The sequence below is a fragment of the Echeneis naucrates genome, chromosome 11 (genome assembly GCF_900963305.1).
Source record: "Echeneis naucrates chromosome 11, fEcheNa1.1, whole genome shotgun sequence".
Classification (NCBI taxonomy): Eukaryota; Metazoa; Chordata; class Actinopteri; order Carangiformes; family Echeneidae; genus Echeneis; species Echeneis naucrates.
Window position 1 is genome coordinate 5,112,388 of NC_042521.1, and position 15,231 is coordinate 5,127,618.

The 15,231-nt window shown below is 43.4% G+C and overlaps 1 protein-coding gene across 1 annotated transcript in view; it reads left to right on the forward strand.

The window, feature by feature from the left end:
• samd12 (sterile alpha motif domain containing 12) overlaps positions 1-15,231 on the forward strand; it is an 83,553-nt gene that overhangs the window by 5,944 nt on the left and 62,378 nt on the right. Inside the window, exon 2 of the mRNA XM_029514852.1 lies at positions 8,508-8,716. Within this exon, the coding sequence (XP_029370712.1) occupies positions 8,508-8,716 (209 nt within the window). The remainder of the gene's footprint in view (positions 1-8,507; positions 8,717-15,231) is intronic.

Genomic DNA, 15,231 nt, shown 5'->3' on the forward strand with positions numbered 1-15,231 from the left:
GTCCAGTCATGACTTTGCACTCGGGAAGACATCAAAGTTAAAAATAGACCATGAAAACTATTTCTTTATTCCAGTTGTTGGTGTGGAAATGCTTCAGGTCTGTAGCTGCCACGGTCGCTATTTCAAACTTCGCAGCAGCAAAAAGGTTAAAAACACACTGCCTGCTGCCTTTCCGGTAATACCCAGTGAAACCAGAAACTTTCCCTCTATCTCCGCAATAGCTCCTGTTGTGGTGGCAAAAATAGAGGAAGCTTGTGTCTCTCATCAATTATTAAAAGATATTGGCCCTAATTTAGACCGTCTATATTTGTCGTTCTTTTACCGTGCGCCTTTGAAGCGGCGCATGTTAACCACTTTGTTCCAGGGATATGTGCTTCGTGGCGAGCCAAAGTGAGCAGCAGTTATATTTAGCTCGTACGGGGTTTGGGCTGTAAAAGTGGGTCATTTTGCTCCGTCTTTTTCTCTCCAGCTCTGTCTCACTGACTCATTTTGTCTGTCTTTCTTATTCTCACTTTCTTTCTCTTTCTACATCTATTTTTTTTTTTCTCTCTCTCTCATCCCCCCTCACTCGGCCCCTCTTCGCCTTTAATAAAAAGGCGCCCTCGTACTCTTTGCCGCTAAGAAATGCTCTGAGATGAGCACATCTGCGACTGCTTGACACAGAACCAACCAATCATAGCTGATTGAGCCCCAGGCATGCAGAGGGCAGTCTGTGAAGTTTGAGCACAGTTCACTTTTGATAGGATAGGAAATGAGGGGCAAAATAAAATATGCAATTAAGGAAAATAAAGACGGCTTTTAAGGGAACACTGGCTTGCGTGTTTCATTTTGATTATATGCCAGTCTTTCCATGGACTGCACTCGGCCATTAATAGCACTTGTATCCCTGAATTTCTTCTCCCAGTCAGTTCACACGAGATTCTCGTGTTGGCAGCGTACGCATTAATGAATGTACTAAGGGCACTAAGCCTAAGAGGACCTTGACAAGAATTCCTCCAGATTACGTATATTGTTAGTAATGGGTCATTTTCAGGCTAAGCTTACGCAACAAGCTGGAATTTAACCCTTGTTTCAGCCGGCACAAAGTGGAGTAAGTTAACGGTTAAAGAGAAGCAAATTACAGCGACATAAAGTGAGCTTAAGCTCTAATAATCTCATTGGACCTATTCTGCTAATAAAGCACACAGAGACAACTAATTCATTCAGATTTACACTTCCTTAAATACAGTAGCAGCACCACATTTGACCCACTAAATGTTGTGTTCAGTGAGTATTACCTGAGATCACCTGAGCCGCTTCAGTCAGATTTCAGAGGTGGCTTGTGAATTTTAATGGTTGCAGGAGACATAAGCAGCAAACCTATTAATGACTCACGGATCAGTCGGGGGAGCGGAGTGGTGCCCTACTTATTTCAGTGTTTGAAGCAGAAACACCTAAACCATCTGCGGCAGGCGGAGGAATACCTGGTTCGCTTACATAATCGTGTGCTCTCATTCGTCTGAAAGCAGCAACATCCATTCTGTCTGACACCTACTGTAAATAAAAAAAAAAAAAAAAAAAAAAAAAAAGTCGAAGTAAGCTTCCTTATAACTTGTTAAAACAGTGACAGTTACATCACGTACAGCCTTTCCTGCTGAGCGGAACATAACACAATTCTGCCCTTTGTTTTTCGGAGCTCCACTTAAACTCAAGGGTCTTTCTGGCTCACAGCCTTTTGCTGAGGCGCCCTCAAGCAACACGGTTAACTCTTTGTTGCCTCAACGGAGCCACTCGTCAGCTGATTCTAGGACTGCTCGGCAGCAAAACAAAACTGAATTAGACTTTGAAATGCATCATGCATCTGCTCAGCAAATCCATCTTCTGCGACGGGGGATTGGTGAAATGAGCAGTTATTAATGACAGCCGGGGCTTTGGATTGTTTTTTTTTTTTTCCCCACTGCTGATGCTGACACAATAGCAGAGTTTTGGCAGACCTATGAGAGCAACGGTTTTTAACAGCTACTTTGACAGATGAAAAACTACAAAACTACTTTTGTAGAAATAGAAGAAGCCACTCTATTCTGATGTGATCTCGCTCAGCCTTGAGGGAGCACTGAATTAAAATTATTATTTTTTTTTTTTGGGAATCGTCTGATTAAAGAACAAGCAAACGAGATTAACACACATTCACTTCCATCTTTTGCAGTTAGACAGTTCAACGCTAATGTGTGCACATCTTTTAGCATTTAGATTCGATCCTCTTAATAATCTGAGATTTGTGTTTTTCATCATGGAATATGTCATTTTCAACAGCTTTGGGATGAGACAGATTCACACAACTTCTGTCGGCCATTTTGAATTTTGCACTTAGATTTGGACTTGGTATCTTATTTGGTTTTCGAAGACTGTTGGATGCTGTGGTTGTATAGTATGCAAGTACACAACAAAACATAACATAGGTCTATTAGTCCGTGCGTGTTTTAGTGCAGAAAAGTTAGTTAATATACATTTCAACTGGCAAATCCATGTTGTTGTTTCCATCCAAGACACCATGAGTAACTTTTGTTTTGAAGGGCTTTGAAAAAGAGGAGATCATTCATACATGCACGTCTCTTCTGTCTGGTGAATTTAATCTCACTGAGCAGCAAGCTCTTCCTACAGGCTCCTGTCCAAAACATCCCAATACTCCAGGCAATGTGCTTCTCTCGCTGTCTCATTCTACCCTTCAAAGATATTCTAATTAGTACTTTAGTCAGCGTGTAACAAGGATCTGACTGTGTCTTCTGTCCCCCACTGATGGAGATACTCCTTCCAGGGTCCTCGGGGTAGACAGCTGAGCGGGTACAGTCTCCTCACATATTCACACGCTCTTCTCACATTTGTTCTAATTCGACGTGCAGTGGATGGACTCGGTTGACAGTCCATTTTGAAGATTTGTTGCTTTCTCAGAGCAGACGAGGTGAGAATCAGCAATGTGTGCAGTGTTAGGAAGGCCTTTTTTCTTTTTTTTGCAGTGTGCGCGCACATTGTTATTGGGTTGTGCAGAATCCTGTGTTCATCATTGTGGATGCATACGGATGTGCGCACATATCAACGACTGTGCATGCATGACAGATGGTGAGAACTATGTCCCCATCCACACATTCATTCCTCATCTTGGTCTCTTTTTTTTTTTTTTTTTTTTTTTCTCGGCCATGTGACCGATTTCTGATTCAGCTCCAAGCTACTGTTAACATATAAGAAGAGTAACAGCTGCGTGGTTAACTGAAATGTCATTATGCTAAGATCCTGCCAGTTTTGGTGCCAGGCCACCTCTTCAAATTCCTAAGAGCTTCTGCTGGGAATGAATGTGCCCACATCCTTCCTGTCCTGTGTACATGGCTGCTGGTGAATGGGAGTCAGCGTCATCCTTTTTGCTGAATATCCCAGAATCAGGTAAAAAAGACCAAAGGCCCGGCTTAACCTTCCTTCTCTCTCCGGGCTTTGTTTCTGGATCATACAGTAGATTTTATTCACAAACAGTTCATTCTGCTCCACTTTGGGAGTCAGCCCAAGAGAAGAAGATCTCTACAAGCCTGAGCGCCCACACAGTACAAACTTCACTTTTGATTATGGACTCGCTGCTGGTCTCACTTTGAACCAGCGTGTGCTGTGAAACACAGACTCTGGAGTTAGCAAAGAGAAACAGCTTCCCCCCTTTGCCCCAGTTTAAAAACGTCTCCTTTCTTTCTTTTGGGCTTCTGTCATGGATCTAATTTTATGGGGCAACAGGGAGACGTGTCAGCCGCAATACATGCAAAGAAATAACTTTGACTTGTCTATTAACTTTATTGAGTGTTCAGTTAAATGAATAATGTGGCCGTTTGGTTTTCCGATTTACTTGAAACTTCAGTTTGTTTCCAGCGGAGCAATATGTCAATCCGCAACTGCAGTTATTCATCCGATTCAGTGGAGTTTTTCTCAGTCTAACGTTTCCAGTTCAGCATCATTCCTTTACTTGTCAAGAGCTGTCTCAGTTGATGGAAGGCATCACCAATGTTGACTCCCATCTTTTCATCAGCTCACAAACTAACTGTGGCCCTGGCCCATCTTGTCACTTCCCAGCAGTAACTCACAATAGCCCCTGATCTGCCCCAAAGGCGTAGCACTGCTCAGAAGAAGCAAAATATGACCCTCAAAACCATCTGGATAAATCTGGACGGTGAATTTAAAGAGGCCAGCTTTCTCCTTCCACTCATGTGCCCTTGAGCAAGAATCCCAAAAGAGTACCATTTCTTTATTGTGTCTGTGAGACCTCATGCAGACTTTCCAATTCTGTCTGTCTATATGGCTTTATTTCTTTATTTCTTTAAGCAGCTCCTATCTGGTCCTCACTTCAGTGGTAATGATAAAAGACAAAAATGGTTAAGCGTCGTGTCCTGATTATCTGCTCTTCCACATGCAGAGATGCATAGTGTTCCTCTCGGCCGGTATTTTTCAAATTCAACTGGTCTGTAATGGCTTCTTGTTTGAAACCTTGTACGATAATTAAGAGAGACAGAGTTATGTAAGACTAATCCAGTTCTTTATAAATCTTCATCTCAGTAATAGAAGTGCAGTTGACTGTGCAGGAATGGCGCTTATTCTTTAACATCTGTGGGTGTGCTCCATTCATTTTCTCCCCTCATTTCCCCCTCCCCGTTCTCATGGAGAGGGGGGGGGGTAGTGAAATGAAGTAGACATCCTCCCTCATCTATCTCTCTCCCCTGTCGATGCATGCACAGCGCATGTCAGAAAGGAGGGATGAATGTAACGGTGCTATTTTTAGTAACCGTTGCTGTTTAAAAAAAAAAAAAAAAAGAAATAAAAAAAGAATCCCCATCTCCGAGCCCCCCCGTCGACCTGCCGTTCCTCCCTTTTTAAAGGTTGGAGAGCAGTGAGGCTGTCCTTCCTCTCTACCACGTTCCCTAACTCCTCTCATCATCATCTTGTCATCCATCTATCTATCTCTCTGCCCCTTTAGTCTGTTTGTACCATTGTTGAAATGCTCTTAGCGGAGGATGTATAATTCATTTCTGCTCCAGAGTGGTTGCACACCAGTCATGAATTGAGTCAGGGCGAGGAGGAAAGGAGGGTGGGGGGGGAATAAAGAGGCAGTGAGAGGGAGCAATGCTTCGTGCTACGCATCTCAAGTTGGCTTTGTTTAAAACAGGGACCACTCATGTATATTCTCCCTGTGCTTTAAATGGGGCATACCAGGGGCCCTGTTTATCAGGGATCAAACCGGAGCAGGCCTGCAGCTGTGCCGTGGTTTTGGCCCCAAACTGTGGTCCATCTGTCTGCAAGTAAACCTTATTAATCAGTGTTATTCAGCTAAATGCTTTGGAAGGTTTCATCAGTTCTGCACATTATTCTTCTTCACCTCTCAAAGAAAAGTGCTCGAGAGGGAAAACTTTTGTTTTCGTGTACTCAAGCAATCCTGTTTTCAAAAGCGCACGCAGAAGTCCAGAAACATCGTCAGCAAAATGCAGTACGAGCACTAATGTAATGGTGTTCATTCATTTACATTATGGGATTGTTAAGCATTGTGCTGCTGTAGCTGATCGAGTTGGAGCTACTTTCCACAGTCAATCCCAACCAAGACTTATGTTTTATTTGATTTGGGTTATTTTTAAAGGATTTCACCTGTCTGATCTGCAAACAGGATTAAATTGAAACCATCAGAGGGAGATCAGAGGAGGAATCTTTCTTTCATTGGGCTCGGACAACAACTCGGATGGAATTTAAATGTGCTGGAGTCAAACTGGGATTTAACACAAACAAGAAATACTCAAGTAAAGTACAAGTACCTCTAAATGGTACTAATGAGCAGGATGTCTGACAGTGAGCGTAACGTGCTACGTCTCCAGTTTGAAAGTATATATCAAATGACCCTGTGTCTCCAGAATTATCAATGAAAGCGAGGCTGAACAGTTTTTGGCTTGTAGTTTTGTTTTGTTTTTTTCTGAAATCTCAGGACAGCTGATGTCTTAAATTTATGCTTGGTCGATTTGTCGGACAGCATCATAATTTTTGAATCAGGATTTTTAGCAGTTTAGGGCATCAGCTTGGAAGCACCATTAAGGGGACTGCAAGTAACATCTATAGTCACTATTTTCTATAACGCAGAGCAGCTTTATGAATCAGCTGTGTTAAAGTACTGTATAGGTGAGCCCCGACAGAAGGATAAAAGGCTCGAACCTGCTGACAGTAAGCAGAATGCAAATAGCTTCTGATGTGGTGCAGCCATATAATCGGTTTTGACATAGTCTTGTGAAGAGTGTGCCTGAATCCTTTGCAGTGCATTTCTGAGGAGACGATGAGAAGATGGTGTGATTTAAGGTCGAGGGGGAGGATTTCTTTGCATTTGTTTGCTGAATCATATTGAGCTGTCGCTCTCAGATCTACAGCGTGCCGGGAGAGGAGGACAGGACCACCTCGTAGTTTTCACAGTCCTGCTCCTTTTTAAATGGAAAGGCAGCCCAGGTGCTGTGCCTCTTGTTATTTGTCTTGTTTCACATTGTGTTGAGCTGTGTCAGCCTTGTAATTGCTTAATGGCTGCTGAAATGAGCCTCTAATTGGATGTTTTCCTGGACTTATTGCTCCACCACCAAATAGACTGAGATCAGGTACAGTCCAACATTTATTTAGCATACACATTTACATGAGTCACTGCCTGCTAAAGCATGCACTTCAGCAAGCTCCGCTTCACTCAAGATGTTTATTTATAGACCACTGTGTGTGCGCCAATGTGCCCTTTTTTTCATTCATTCATCTTTTATCGCTTATCAGTTTCCAGGGGGTGCTGGAGCCGATCCCAGCTCCCATTGGACGAGGACACACACAGAGGCCAACAACCACTCGCACACTCGCACTCAGAGCTACAGACAATTAAGAGTGACCAGTTTACCCAAACATGATGTCTTTGGCCGGTGGGAAGAAACCCTCAAAGGCACAGAGAGAGCATGCAAACTCGGCACAGAAAGGCCCCAAGCTGGGAACCGAACCCGTGACCTTCTTGTTGTGGGGCTACGGCCGCCAATGTGCTTTTTTTGTCGTAAATTTGCTCTCTTTTCAACTTGGGCCATACTTTTAAACCATTCAGCAGCACAGATTGTAGAACTCTTGACAAATGTCCCTTTGACCTGGAAGCAGCAGCTGCAGCAGAAATCAAAGCAGGTGTGATTGGGGGGGGAGAAAAAAAGGTCTTTTGCTTTGCCTTCGCCCATAAATGAGCCAACGCTGCTTTTTTTTCTAACAAATGGGCAGATTGCATGATGACAAATGGCCCAATTCACCGACACCTCACAACTCGGTGCTGGCTGTCGCTTCTGTGCCTGTGACTAAAACGCTTCCTGTGAAAACAAAACTAAAAATAATAGCTTAGTACAGCAGTACAACTTAATATGTCTCCTATCCTCCTCCAAACATTTCCTCTTACACACAAAAACAGAATGAATTGTTTCAGGAGATTTAAGGCCTGCTATCATTTTCCACTTGAACTGAACCGCCAATTTGTTCTAACCGCGTTAGCTTTACGCGGATTTATGGTTGTACACATGTTGATCTCTAATCAAGACCCAGAAGGTTTTTCCTCCACACAGCATTAATCAAACTCACCAAGCAGGACTTTTTTTTTTTTTTACAAACTGAAGATGTAATTTGCTGCTGTAGTGCTCAGCTATCGCTCTTGGACTTTGATGGCACAAGGTCGAAAGCTGCATCAGTGTGGAGGGACAGTCGCTCTGTGTTTTTGTGATGTGAAAGGTTCGACTTGTGAAGTTTCTGCCATAAGTTTTGTACCGTATTGTCAGGATTTTTGCACAATTTGTAATATATAAAGATACGAATTTATGCTAAAATAAGGCGTAACCGTAGCACAATGACAACGTCATGAAGTCAGTCTATATTATTGTTATTTGCTGGTTTCAGTTGACTTTTTTCTTTAAAAAAATCTCAAATATTTATCTACAGCAACAGTATACTTTGTTAGTTTGTGGTGAAATTGAGACAGCTTTGATGGCAACTCACCTTCTATGTGTCGTTATTTGGCGCCATCTGGTGGGATTGTTCCTATACAGCATTTAATGTCGGTGATTCAACGTTCATTCAACCTTCACCGCTCAGCTGTCCGGGTCATGGAGGGTGCTGGAGCCAATCCCAGCCCACACTGGGCGAGGGGCGGAGTCACCCTGGACAGGTCGCCAGTCCATCACAACACACAGAGACAGACAGAGACCAACAACCACTCACACTCACATTTAGAGTCAGCAGTGAACCCAAACATGACGTCTTTGGACGGTGGGAGGAAACCCACCGAGCACAGAGAGAGCATGCAGGCTCCGCACAGAAAGGCCCCTGGCCCCCAGCATTTCTACAGTACAATAAAACTTTTCATATATATATATATATATATATATCGGCATTCTCGTTTTCCCAAAAATATACTTGTACAACCATTTTTAACTCATCTAACTAATTAACTCATCTTTTTCTTCCTGTCCACACAGCTGTTCACTGCAACCTGAGCCAGAATGGCATCGACCACCAGATGTGCCCGGAGGACGTGACATCACAGCTGGAGGAAGAGGAGGAGTCTGTGGATGCGGGGGCTGTCCTGCTGGATGACGACAGCCCGAGCTACCAAGATGTCAGCCCGCCCATGTACCAGCGCCGCTCCCCGCCACACCGCTCAGTCTCTGAGTCGGAGCTGACACGGGTAAGGGCTGATGTGACACCCTGCGCAGTAGAAGTGTCAATTTCATTAAACAAAAAAAAAAAAAAGCATGAAGATTAATTTTATGACTGCACAGTTCACTCCCATGACAAATGATTCATCACTGTCAGTGAAAATCATCGTCTGAGGCGTCATGACATGTCCAGAAAAACTGCATTTATTTCCGGGGGAAAATGTTCCCTTTTTAACCAACCATACCTGCCATTGTGTCAAAGATGCAGTTGAGCAGTTCAATCTCCTGGCTAATGTTGGGCTTATAAGCTATCTATCTTTGCAATTGACTTCATTAGTGTTCATTTTTAAGTGTGCCAAAGTTGTCCAAAACCATCACGTATATCTTAGATCATTATCAGATGTTCAATGTACTTGAAATAAGATAAATATTACACATTAAGACACCTCATTGTCAATTACTTAAATTTCATCAGTTATGGGAAAACTAAAAAAAACTTTCAGGAGCTGTGATTTGTATCCATTGTCCGGATGTTAATTCATTGTTTGTGGTTTGTGTTTTTGGCACAGAGGGGTAGAAGGAGCAAACGAACAAAAATTAGCATATTATCAAGGCAATAAAAAAAAAATAAATAAAACAAAAATAGTTTGGGCTAAAATACATTTTGTTAGTGATGAGTTGAAGTGCTTTGGTTTATGACCAGCTCATTCTGTTAGCAAACATACATGTTCAACTAGCGCGGTTATATTAAACCTCATATGCACTAAGCCTCAACATGTCATTGTGAAAATGTTACCACAGTCTCACAGAGTCACTGGCATCACTGCAGTCTCTTGGTCATGTTTCCAGATTGAACCCATCCTCCCAAAATATTCATATTGAGGGCACAACAGCCTTAATTAGTCCTAATTCTGTGAAATTATTCCGCGTCTCTAGTACATTTTTCTGCATCAGCCACCCACTTAGATACTATGAATCCCTCTGTTCCACACATCTATCCCTCCAGTTCAAACAAAGAGTTTTTAAGGGAATAAACATGGAAAGACAAGCTGTTGTTACAGTCTGCAGCTCAACTCGTCTTTGGTGTTTCTGATAATAGATCAAAAGAGCCATCATCAGCAACGCAGAATGAATTCCTCACTTCCTCTCCAGAAATAAACCGTGGCTGGGACAGTGGGGGGAGATGGGAGCGATAGATACCGATCCACACGCACACACTCAAGTTCTCTTTTTGCGGCGTAAAATCTTTGGTAATCAGCTGCCAATCAATGTAAGTGGAGCCATCTTGAGTCAGACACAGCCCTGTGGGAAAACGCTGATATTTTTATTGATGAGATGCACATATGCTATTCATATAGTCACACAATTAAAGATAGTGGAGACGCTCTGTTCTCTCTGGATTGTGCGGTAAGTGAAAATGAATATGTGGTTATTCTGAAGTGGACAAAGAAAAAAAAAAAAAAAACAACATTATCCATAGCAGACTGTCATTGATGTGTGGTTTATATCCAGGCATTATTCAGTTTGAGTCAGAAGCCTGAATAGCATTAGACATCCAGTGGAAGCTGTGTGTTAGCAGTGTCAGGGTTGTGCGTCAAGAGTGCGAACTTGCAAACTCTGCACAGAAAGGCCTGGAAACCAAACCCGCAACCTAACCGCTATGCCGCCGTGCTGCCCATTATCCCAAATTAGGTCTTAATAAAAGCAGAGATTAAATAAAAAACAACCAACCGGTGGGAAGGCTTATCGCAGGTCATTTCAGTTCATCACATCGGCAGTTAGTGTTAAATTTAAAATATTGGATTAAAGCTGGCTCCTGCGCCTGGCTGGATTTGTAATTGAGTCGAGGCTTAGCCATAGATTAAACATGAGGCATAAAACAGCCATTTAGACTCAGTGGATGATCTTAACACCCGCAACTAATCAGCTCATCTCTGCCGTAATCAATATCAAGTCCGAGGTGAATATATTTTGTTTGGTGTTCACACACCCAGCGATACTTTATGGACTCTGCCGAATCCCAAGGTCAGGCGGCTGTGAAGAGGTCCTGTCTGCTTTCTTTGATGTCCCTGAGTAAAGTTGGCACCGCCAGTAAATCCAATTTCAAACAGAGGCTCCTTATAAAGGCTTATTAATTTATCCAGCATGGTGTGTTATTCGCAGTCAGCCATCCAAGCTCTCCGGACTGCACTGTACCCCGTCAACACACACACACACGCACACACACAGATATATCTCAGTTTCATCCCTACTCCTGTATGTAACAGATTAATTAATACAGGAAATTTTCATCTCCTGCCAGCTCTGACTGAGAGAAATGGAGCGAGGCGGAGAGAAGAGAAAGTGAGGGAGCGCATGCCAGAGCTGTTAATTAGCTGTGCAGTGGAGATAGGGCAGAGGACGCAGGGCTCCGTGTCTCAAAAAGCCATTCACTCAGTCAATATGACACTAATAGCACTGACCCTCCTTCTCTCAGCACTTTTCTGCCCAGTCACATTCAAGAGAGGCAGCGGTGTTTAGCTGCGACACTAGAGGGCGGTATGTAACAATGAATTGATCCGGTGTGGCGTAAAGAAAGTCAGCGTACTGTAAACGGAGAGGACCACAGTTCCTCTGGTGTCCTTTTAAGAGTGATAGAACAGACGAGGTAAAGTCCCCAGAATCTCAATTCAAAACTGTAGAAATCGCATAGACGGTGGAATTCAGACATCGAAACCAGCCTTGTGTTGCATTCATTAGTTGCATGCCAGTTTTTTTAGGCACACAATGAGCGTCACAGTAAAGTAGTTCTGTAGCTCCACAGGTTATTGCATGCCGTTCTATCTGTGTGGCACCAACAGTTGTGTTTGCATGAGCTTGACAAAACACACGAGTTTGACACACTGAATGACAATCACTGCTTCTCATTTTTAGCGCCTTAACCACGTTGTTGTTGTCACCATGATGACTACAGCCCGGTCCGGCACTCAGCAGGTCAGGGCCGGTGTGTAATCATTCAGTTCGGAGGACTCGTGTTTTGATCCACGTCTTTTGGAGGATTTTAGGGTTTTTAGAATCCTAGTTTTGGATTTAGTTTGGAAGATTTTTTTTGTGGCCAAGGTGGCGGCAAAATGACAGACAAGGAAAAGGTTTCTGAAGAGAGCCATAATTTTTGATTTGAAGTTAGGAGATGTTGTATGACTAAAATCTGTATGATGGGGTAGTGCAATAGCAGGCTTTACCATACTCACCCCTGCAACGTAAAAAAAATCCATAAAATAGATGGTCTCATAAAAGATACATAACACCTCTAGTCTCTTTGAAATGAAGTTAACTTTGTTATACATGTGAGAACAGAGCTTTTTTTTAATGCACTCTACAGTGTGACATCTCATATTGTTTTTTTTTTTTTCTCCTTTATGTGGTTGTACAATGAAAGGGGATCGTTTTGTTTTCAACATGGTTGCATTTTATCCAGCAAAACAGTATTGCAGCTGCTTGACAGCTGTAATGGTTCTGCACAAAAGCTAGCGCTCTTGTGCTGTCAGATAGCTATTGAATATTTTGGCCTAGCACACATTTGCACAGCAAATGAACTCTGCCCACTCCCATTGTCTGGAGAAACATCCACGGCCGAGGTTTAGTTTGAGTTATTTTTGGGGGACAAACAAAAACAAAATCTGTTTGATGCTATAAGGTCTTTGTGGCCCGTTTAATTCCAAATACAGCCAATTATTGGCAAAACAATGTGATTATATGTGCTAATTGCTGCTGTACTTAACATTTTTAATGGAGTGTGGAGACACTTGACCCCACAATCAGCCTAACAGAATGAAAATCACAACACAAGGGATATTGCCGTTCTCGGCAGCGCGCTGTACACAACATTACTGCCAAACTCGCGCTCTTGGACACATGGTGTTTGTCACTGGAATGCTTTTCAGCGCTTTTCACTCTCAGCTCCTTTTTCTATTCTGTCGTCTTCACAAAAGGGGCCATGTTATTGCCTCTTGATTAATTTAGCTGAGCACATTCATATTGGATCTTTAAATGCTTATCACTGTTGGTACAATTACACGCTTCATTATGTATGTAATAGTTTTCCACTGCGGCCATCAATGTATTCATGTTTATTTCAGACTCTTGGTTCATGTTAGGGTTGTACGTTTTGTTTTGTTTTGTTTTTTTGTCTTTTTTTGTTTTCCCCCTAAAGGGCTTTATTCTTTGTGTTTAATTTTTGACGTTGTCCTTGCTCTGTTGCTAAGGTAACGTGAAGAATACTGGGAGCTGTACGGGGCTTTCAGATATCAATTAAAGCCAAGGACAGTGTAGCACAGAGCGCGGGTTGGCTCGTATGGTAAATGGATGGTTTGTGTGTGTCATCACGACGCATGTGTATACATCGCATTTTGCATTGCATGCCCCCCTCCCAGAGTGGTGGTGTTTTCCTGCCTGGGCTGCACATGTAGGTGTTAGTGTGTGTGTGTGTGTGTGTGTGTGTGTGTGTGCGTGCCTGGTCCCAGATGTATTCCACTTAGGAATAAAGCAGACTTCTCCTCTCAACCCCGTGCTGTCACTCAAATCTCTAATTGGCCCACTGTCTCTTGAACACGGCTCTTTGAGCATGATTATACTCCTGTTTTCTTCCCTCAGCTGTTTTTGCTCCGCCCTTCGGCTCTGCTGGCTGGCCGGCCAGGCGGGAAGGCACCAGCTCACCTATTGTACAGGCCCCGGGAACACAGTTATGGACTAAAACAGTGCAGGATGTAAAACACAGATGGCCATTGACTCACAAATGGGTTCACGGGAAAATGAGGGGAGTCTCCCTCTGTCAAACTCAGCTGAGTCCGCTCCGGACTGGTAGAATTTTCTTTTTTTTTTTGCTCTTTCTGATCTCCTTCTTTATTCGTCTGTATCATCTGTCAATGCGGACATCTTCCCCACTCCCAGCATCCTCTCCTGTCCTTCCTGCCAGCTCCTCTAATCCAGCCTGCCTTTTCTCTCACACTCCCCTCTCCCTCTTCTTTTCGCTCTGTCCCTCACTGTCTCTCTCCTCTCTCTTTTGTCACCTCAGGCTCCTAGTCGGGGTTAATTAGCATTGAGTAGAGCTGTGTTTAATGGTTAATGAGGTTTCTTCCTGCCATACCATACCACTCCCTCCCCTCCCTGCAGATTTGGCACCTATCCAAGCTGGAAGGAAATGCAATAAGTGCCTACCTGCCTACCTACCTGCCTACCTGCCTGTCACTTCACCTACATGCATCTACCCCACAACCCCCCCTCTCAGATTTCTCTGTCTTTCTTGGATGCTAGATATAGAGTGAGTGGGAAGGAGCAGTGGAGAGGCACAGAGAAAGAGAGAGTGAGGTTGAACCATATTATAAGGAACAGGTGAGAGACGGAGAGATGGAGGGAGACGGGTGAGATGAGAGCCACAATATGTAGGGAGAAGAAGTGAGAAAGACTGTGATAGGTCTGACAGGAATACAGTGAGATTGAATACGGGAGGGGGGTAGGAAGGCGAAGCCTCCAAAATTCTCTTCGTACCTGTTATTCTGCTGGAGAGAGGGGCTTCCATTGCTATGCTGCACCACACCGCAGCCGGAGAACAGGCTGAAGTGGATGTGAAATTTTAATCACCTCTCTCTGTTTGTAATTTTAGTAGACCCTCAATCAAAATCAAAAAAGTGCTGCCAGCACTTTCAAAAGTGTTCCTCTGGCAGCGCGCTGCCCGACCTGCTGTTGAAGTATTTAAACTAGAACGGCATCTTCCAACCAGAGTACAGCTCAACACACACACACACACACACACGTGTATGTGAGCGTTGCTATGTCCTGTTTCATGCGCTCCAACATAACCTGATCGTTAAGTGTCACTGCATTTAAGCTTCACTCTCTCCACATTGTCACAACTACATCAGTGGAGCTTTTCATCCATCACAGATCAATACCTGGATCAGCTTCTCCAGTATCTCATCATCAGCTGCCACTTGCAGACGGCAGTAATGCATGCCGACAGGTTTTTAAGCCCAATCCCAAACCCACCACTGCCCACTTCACCAGCAAGTGTCACTCCAAACGGAGTTTCACTCTCAGCTGAGGAGGACTCGTCTAATGAAGGGTGGAGGTTAGAAATAAATTGGTACACTCTAGCGTAACCAGGAAGTAGCTGTCATAACGGCAACGGATAGATGCCGTACTTTAATGGCTGCTGTGGTCGTGTCTAAGGCTGCACTTTTTCAGCTGTTTTAGGAAGTATAAATGTAAAAGTACTGGTTTGGTCATTCCGGCTTAACCAAGTTCTTGAATTGAAGGAAAAGTGGGGCTGGATAATTTAAAGCACCACCATGAGGTTCGCATTTGTGGCTTTGAGTGAAATGTCTCAACAACCCGTATGTGTTGACTTGTGTTTTTCCTGTTTTTCCATAAAGTCACCATTTCAGATTGTCCCATTTTTCATTTCTGCCGTCTTAAAGTGCAAAAACATTTGGTGATAGTTTTGAGCTGTAGCAGCAACCTGCCGCTAAAAGTACTGCACTGCTGAAAGGCCTTTGCTTGTATATGT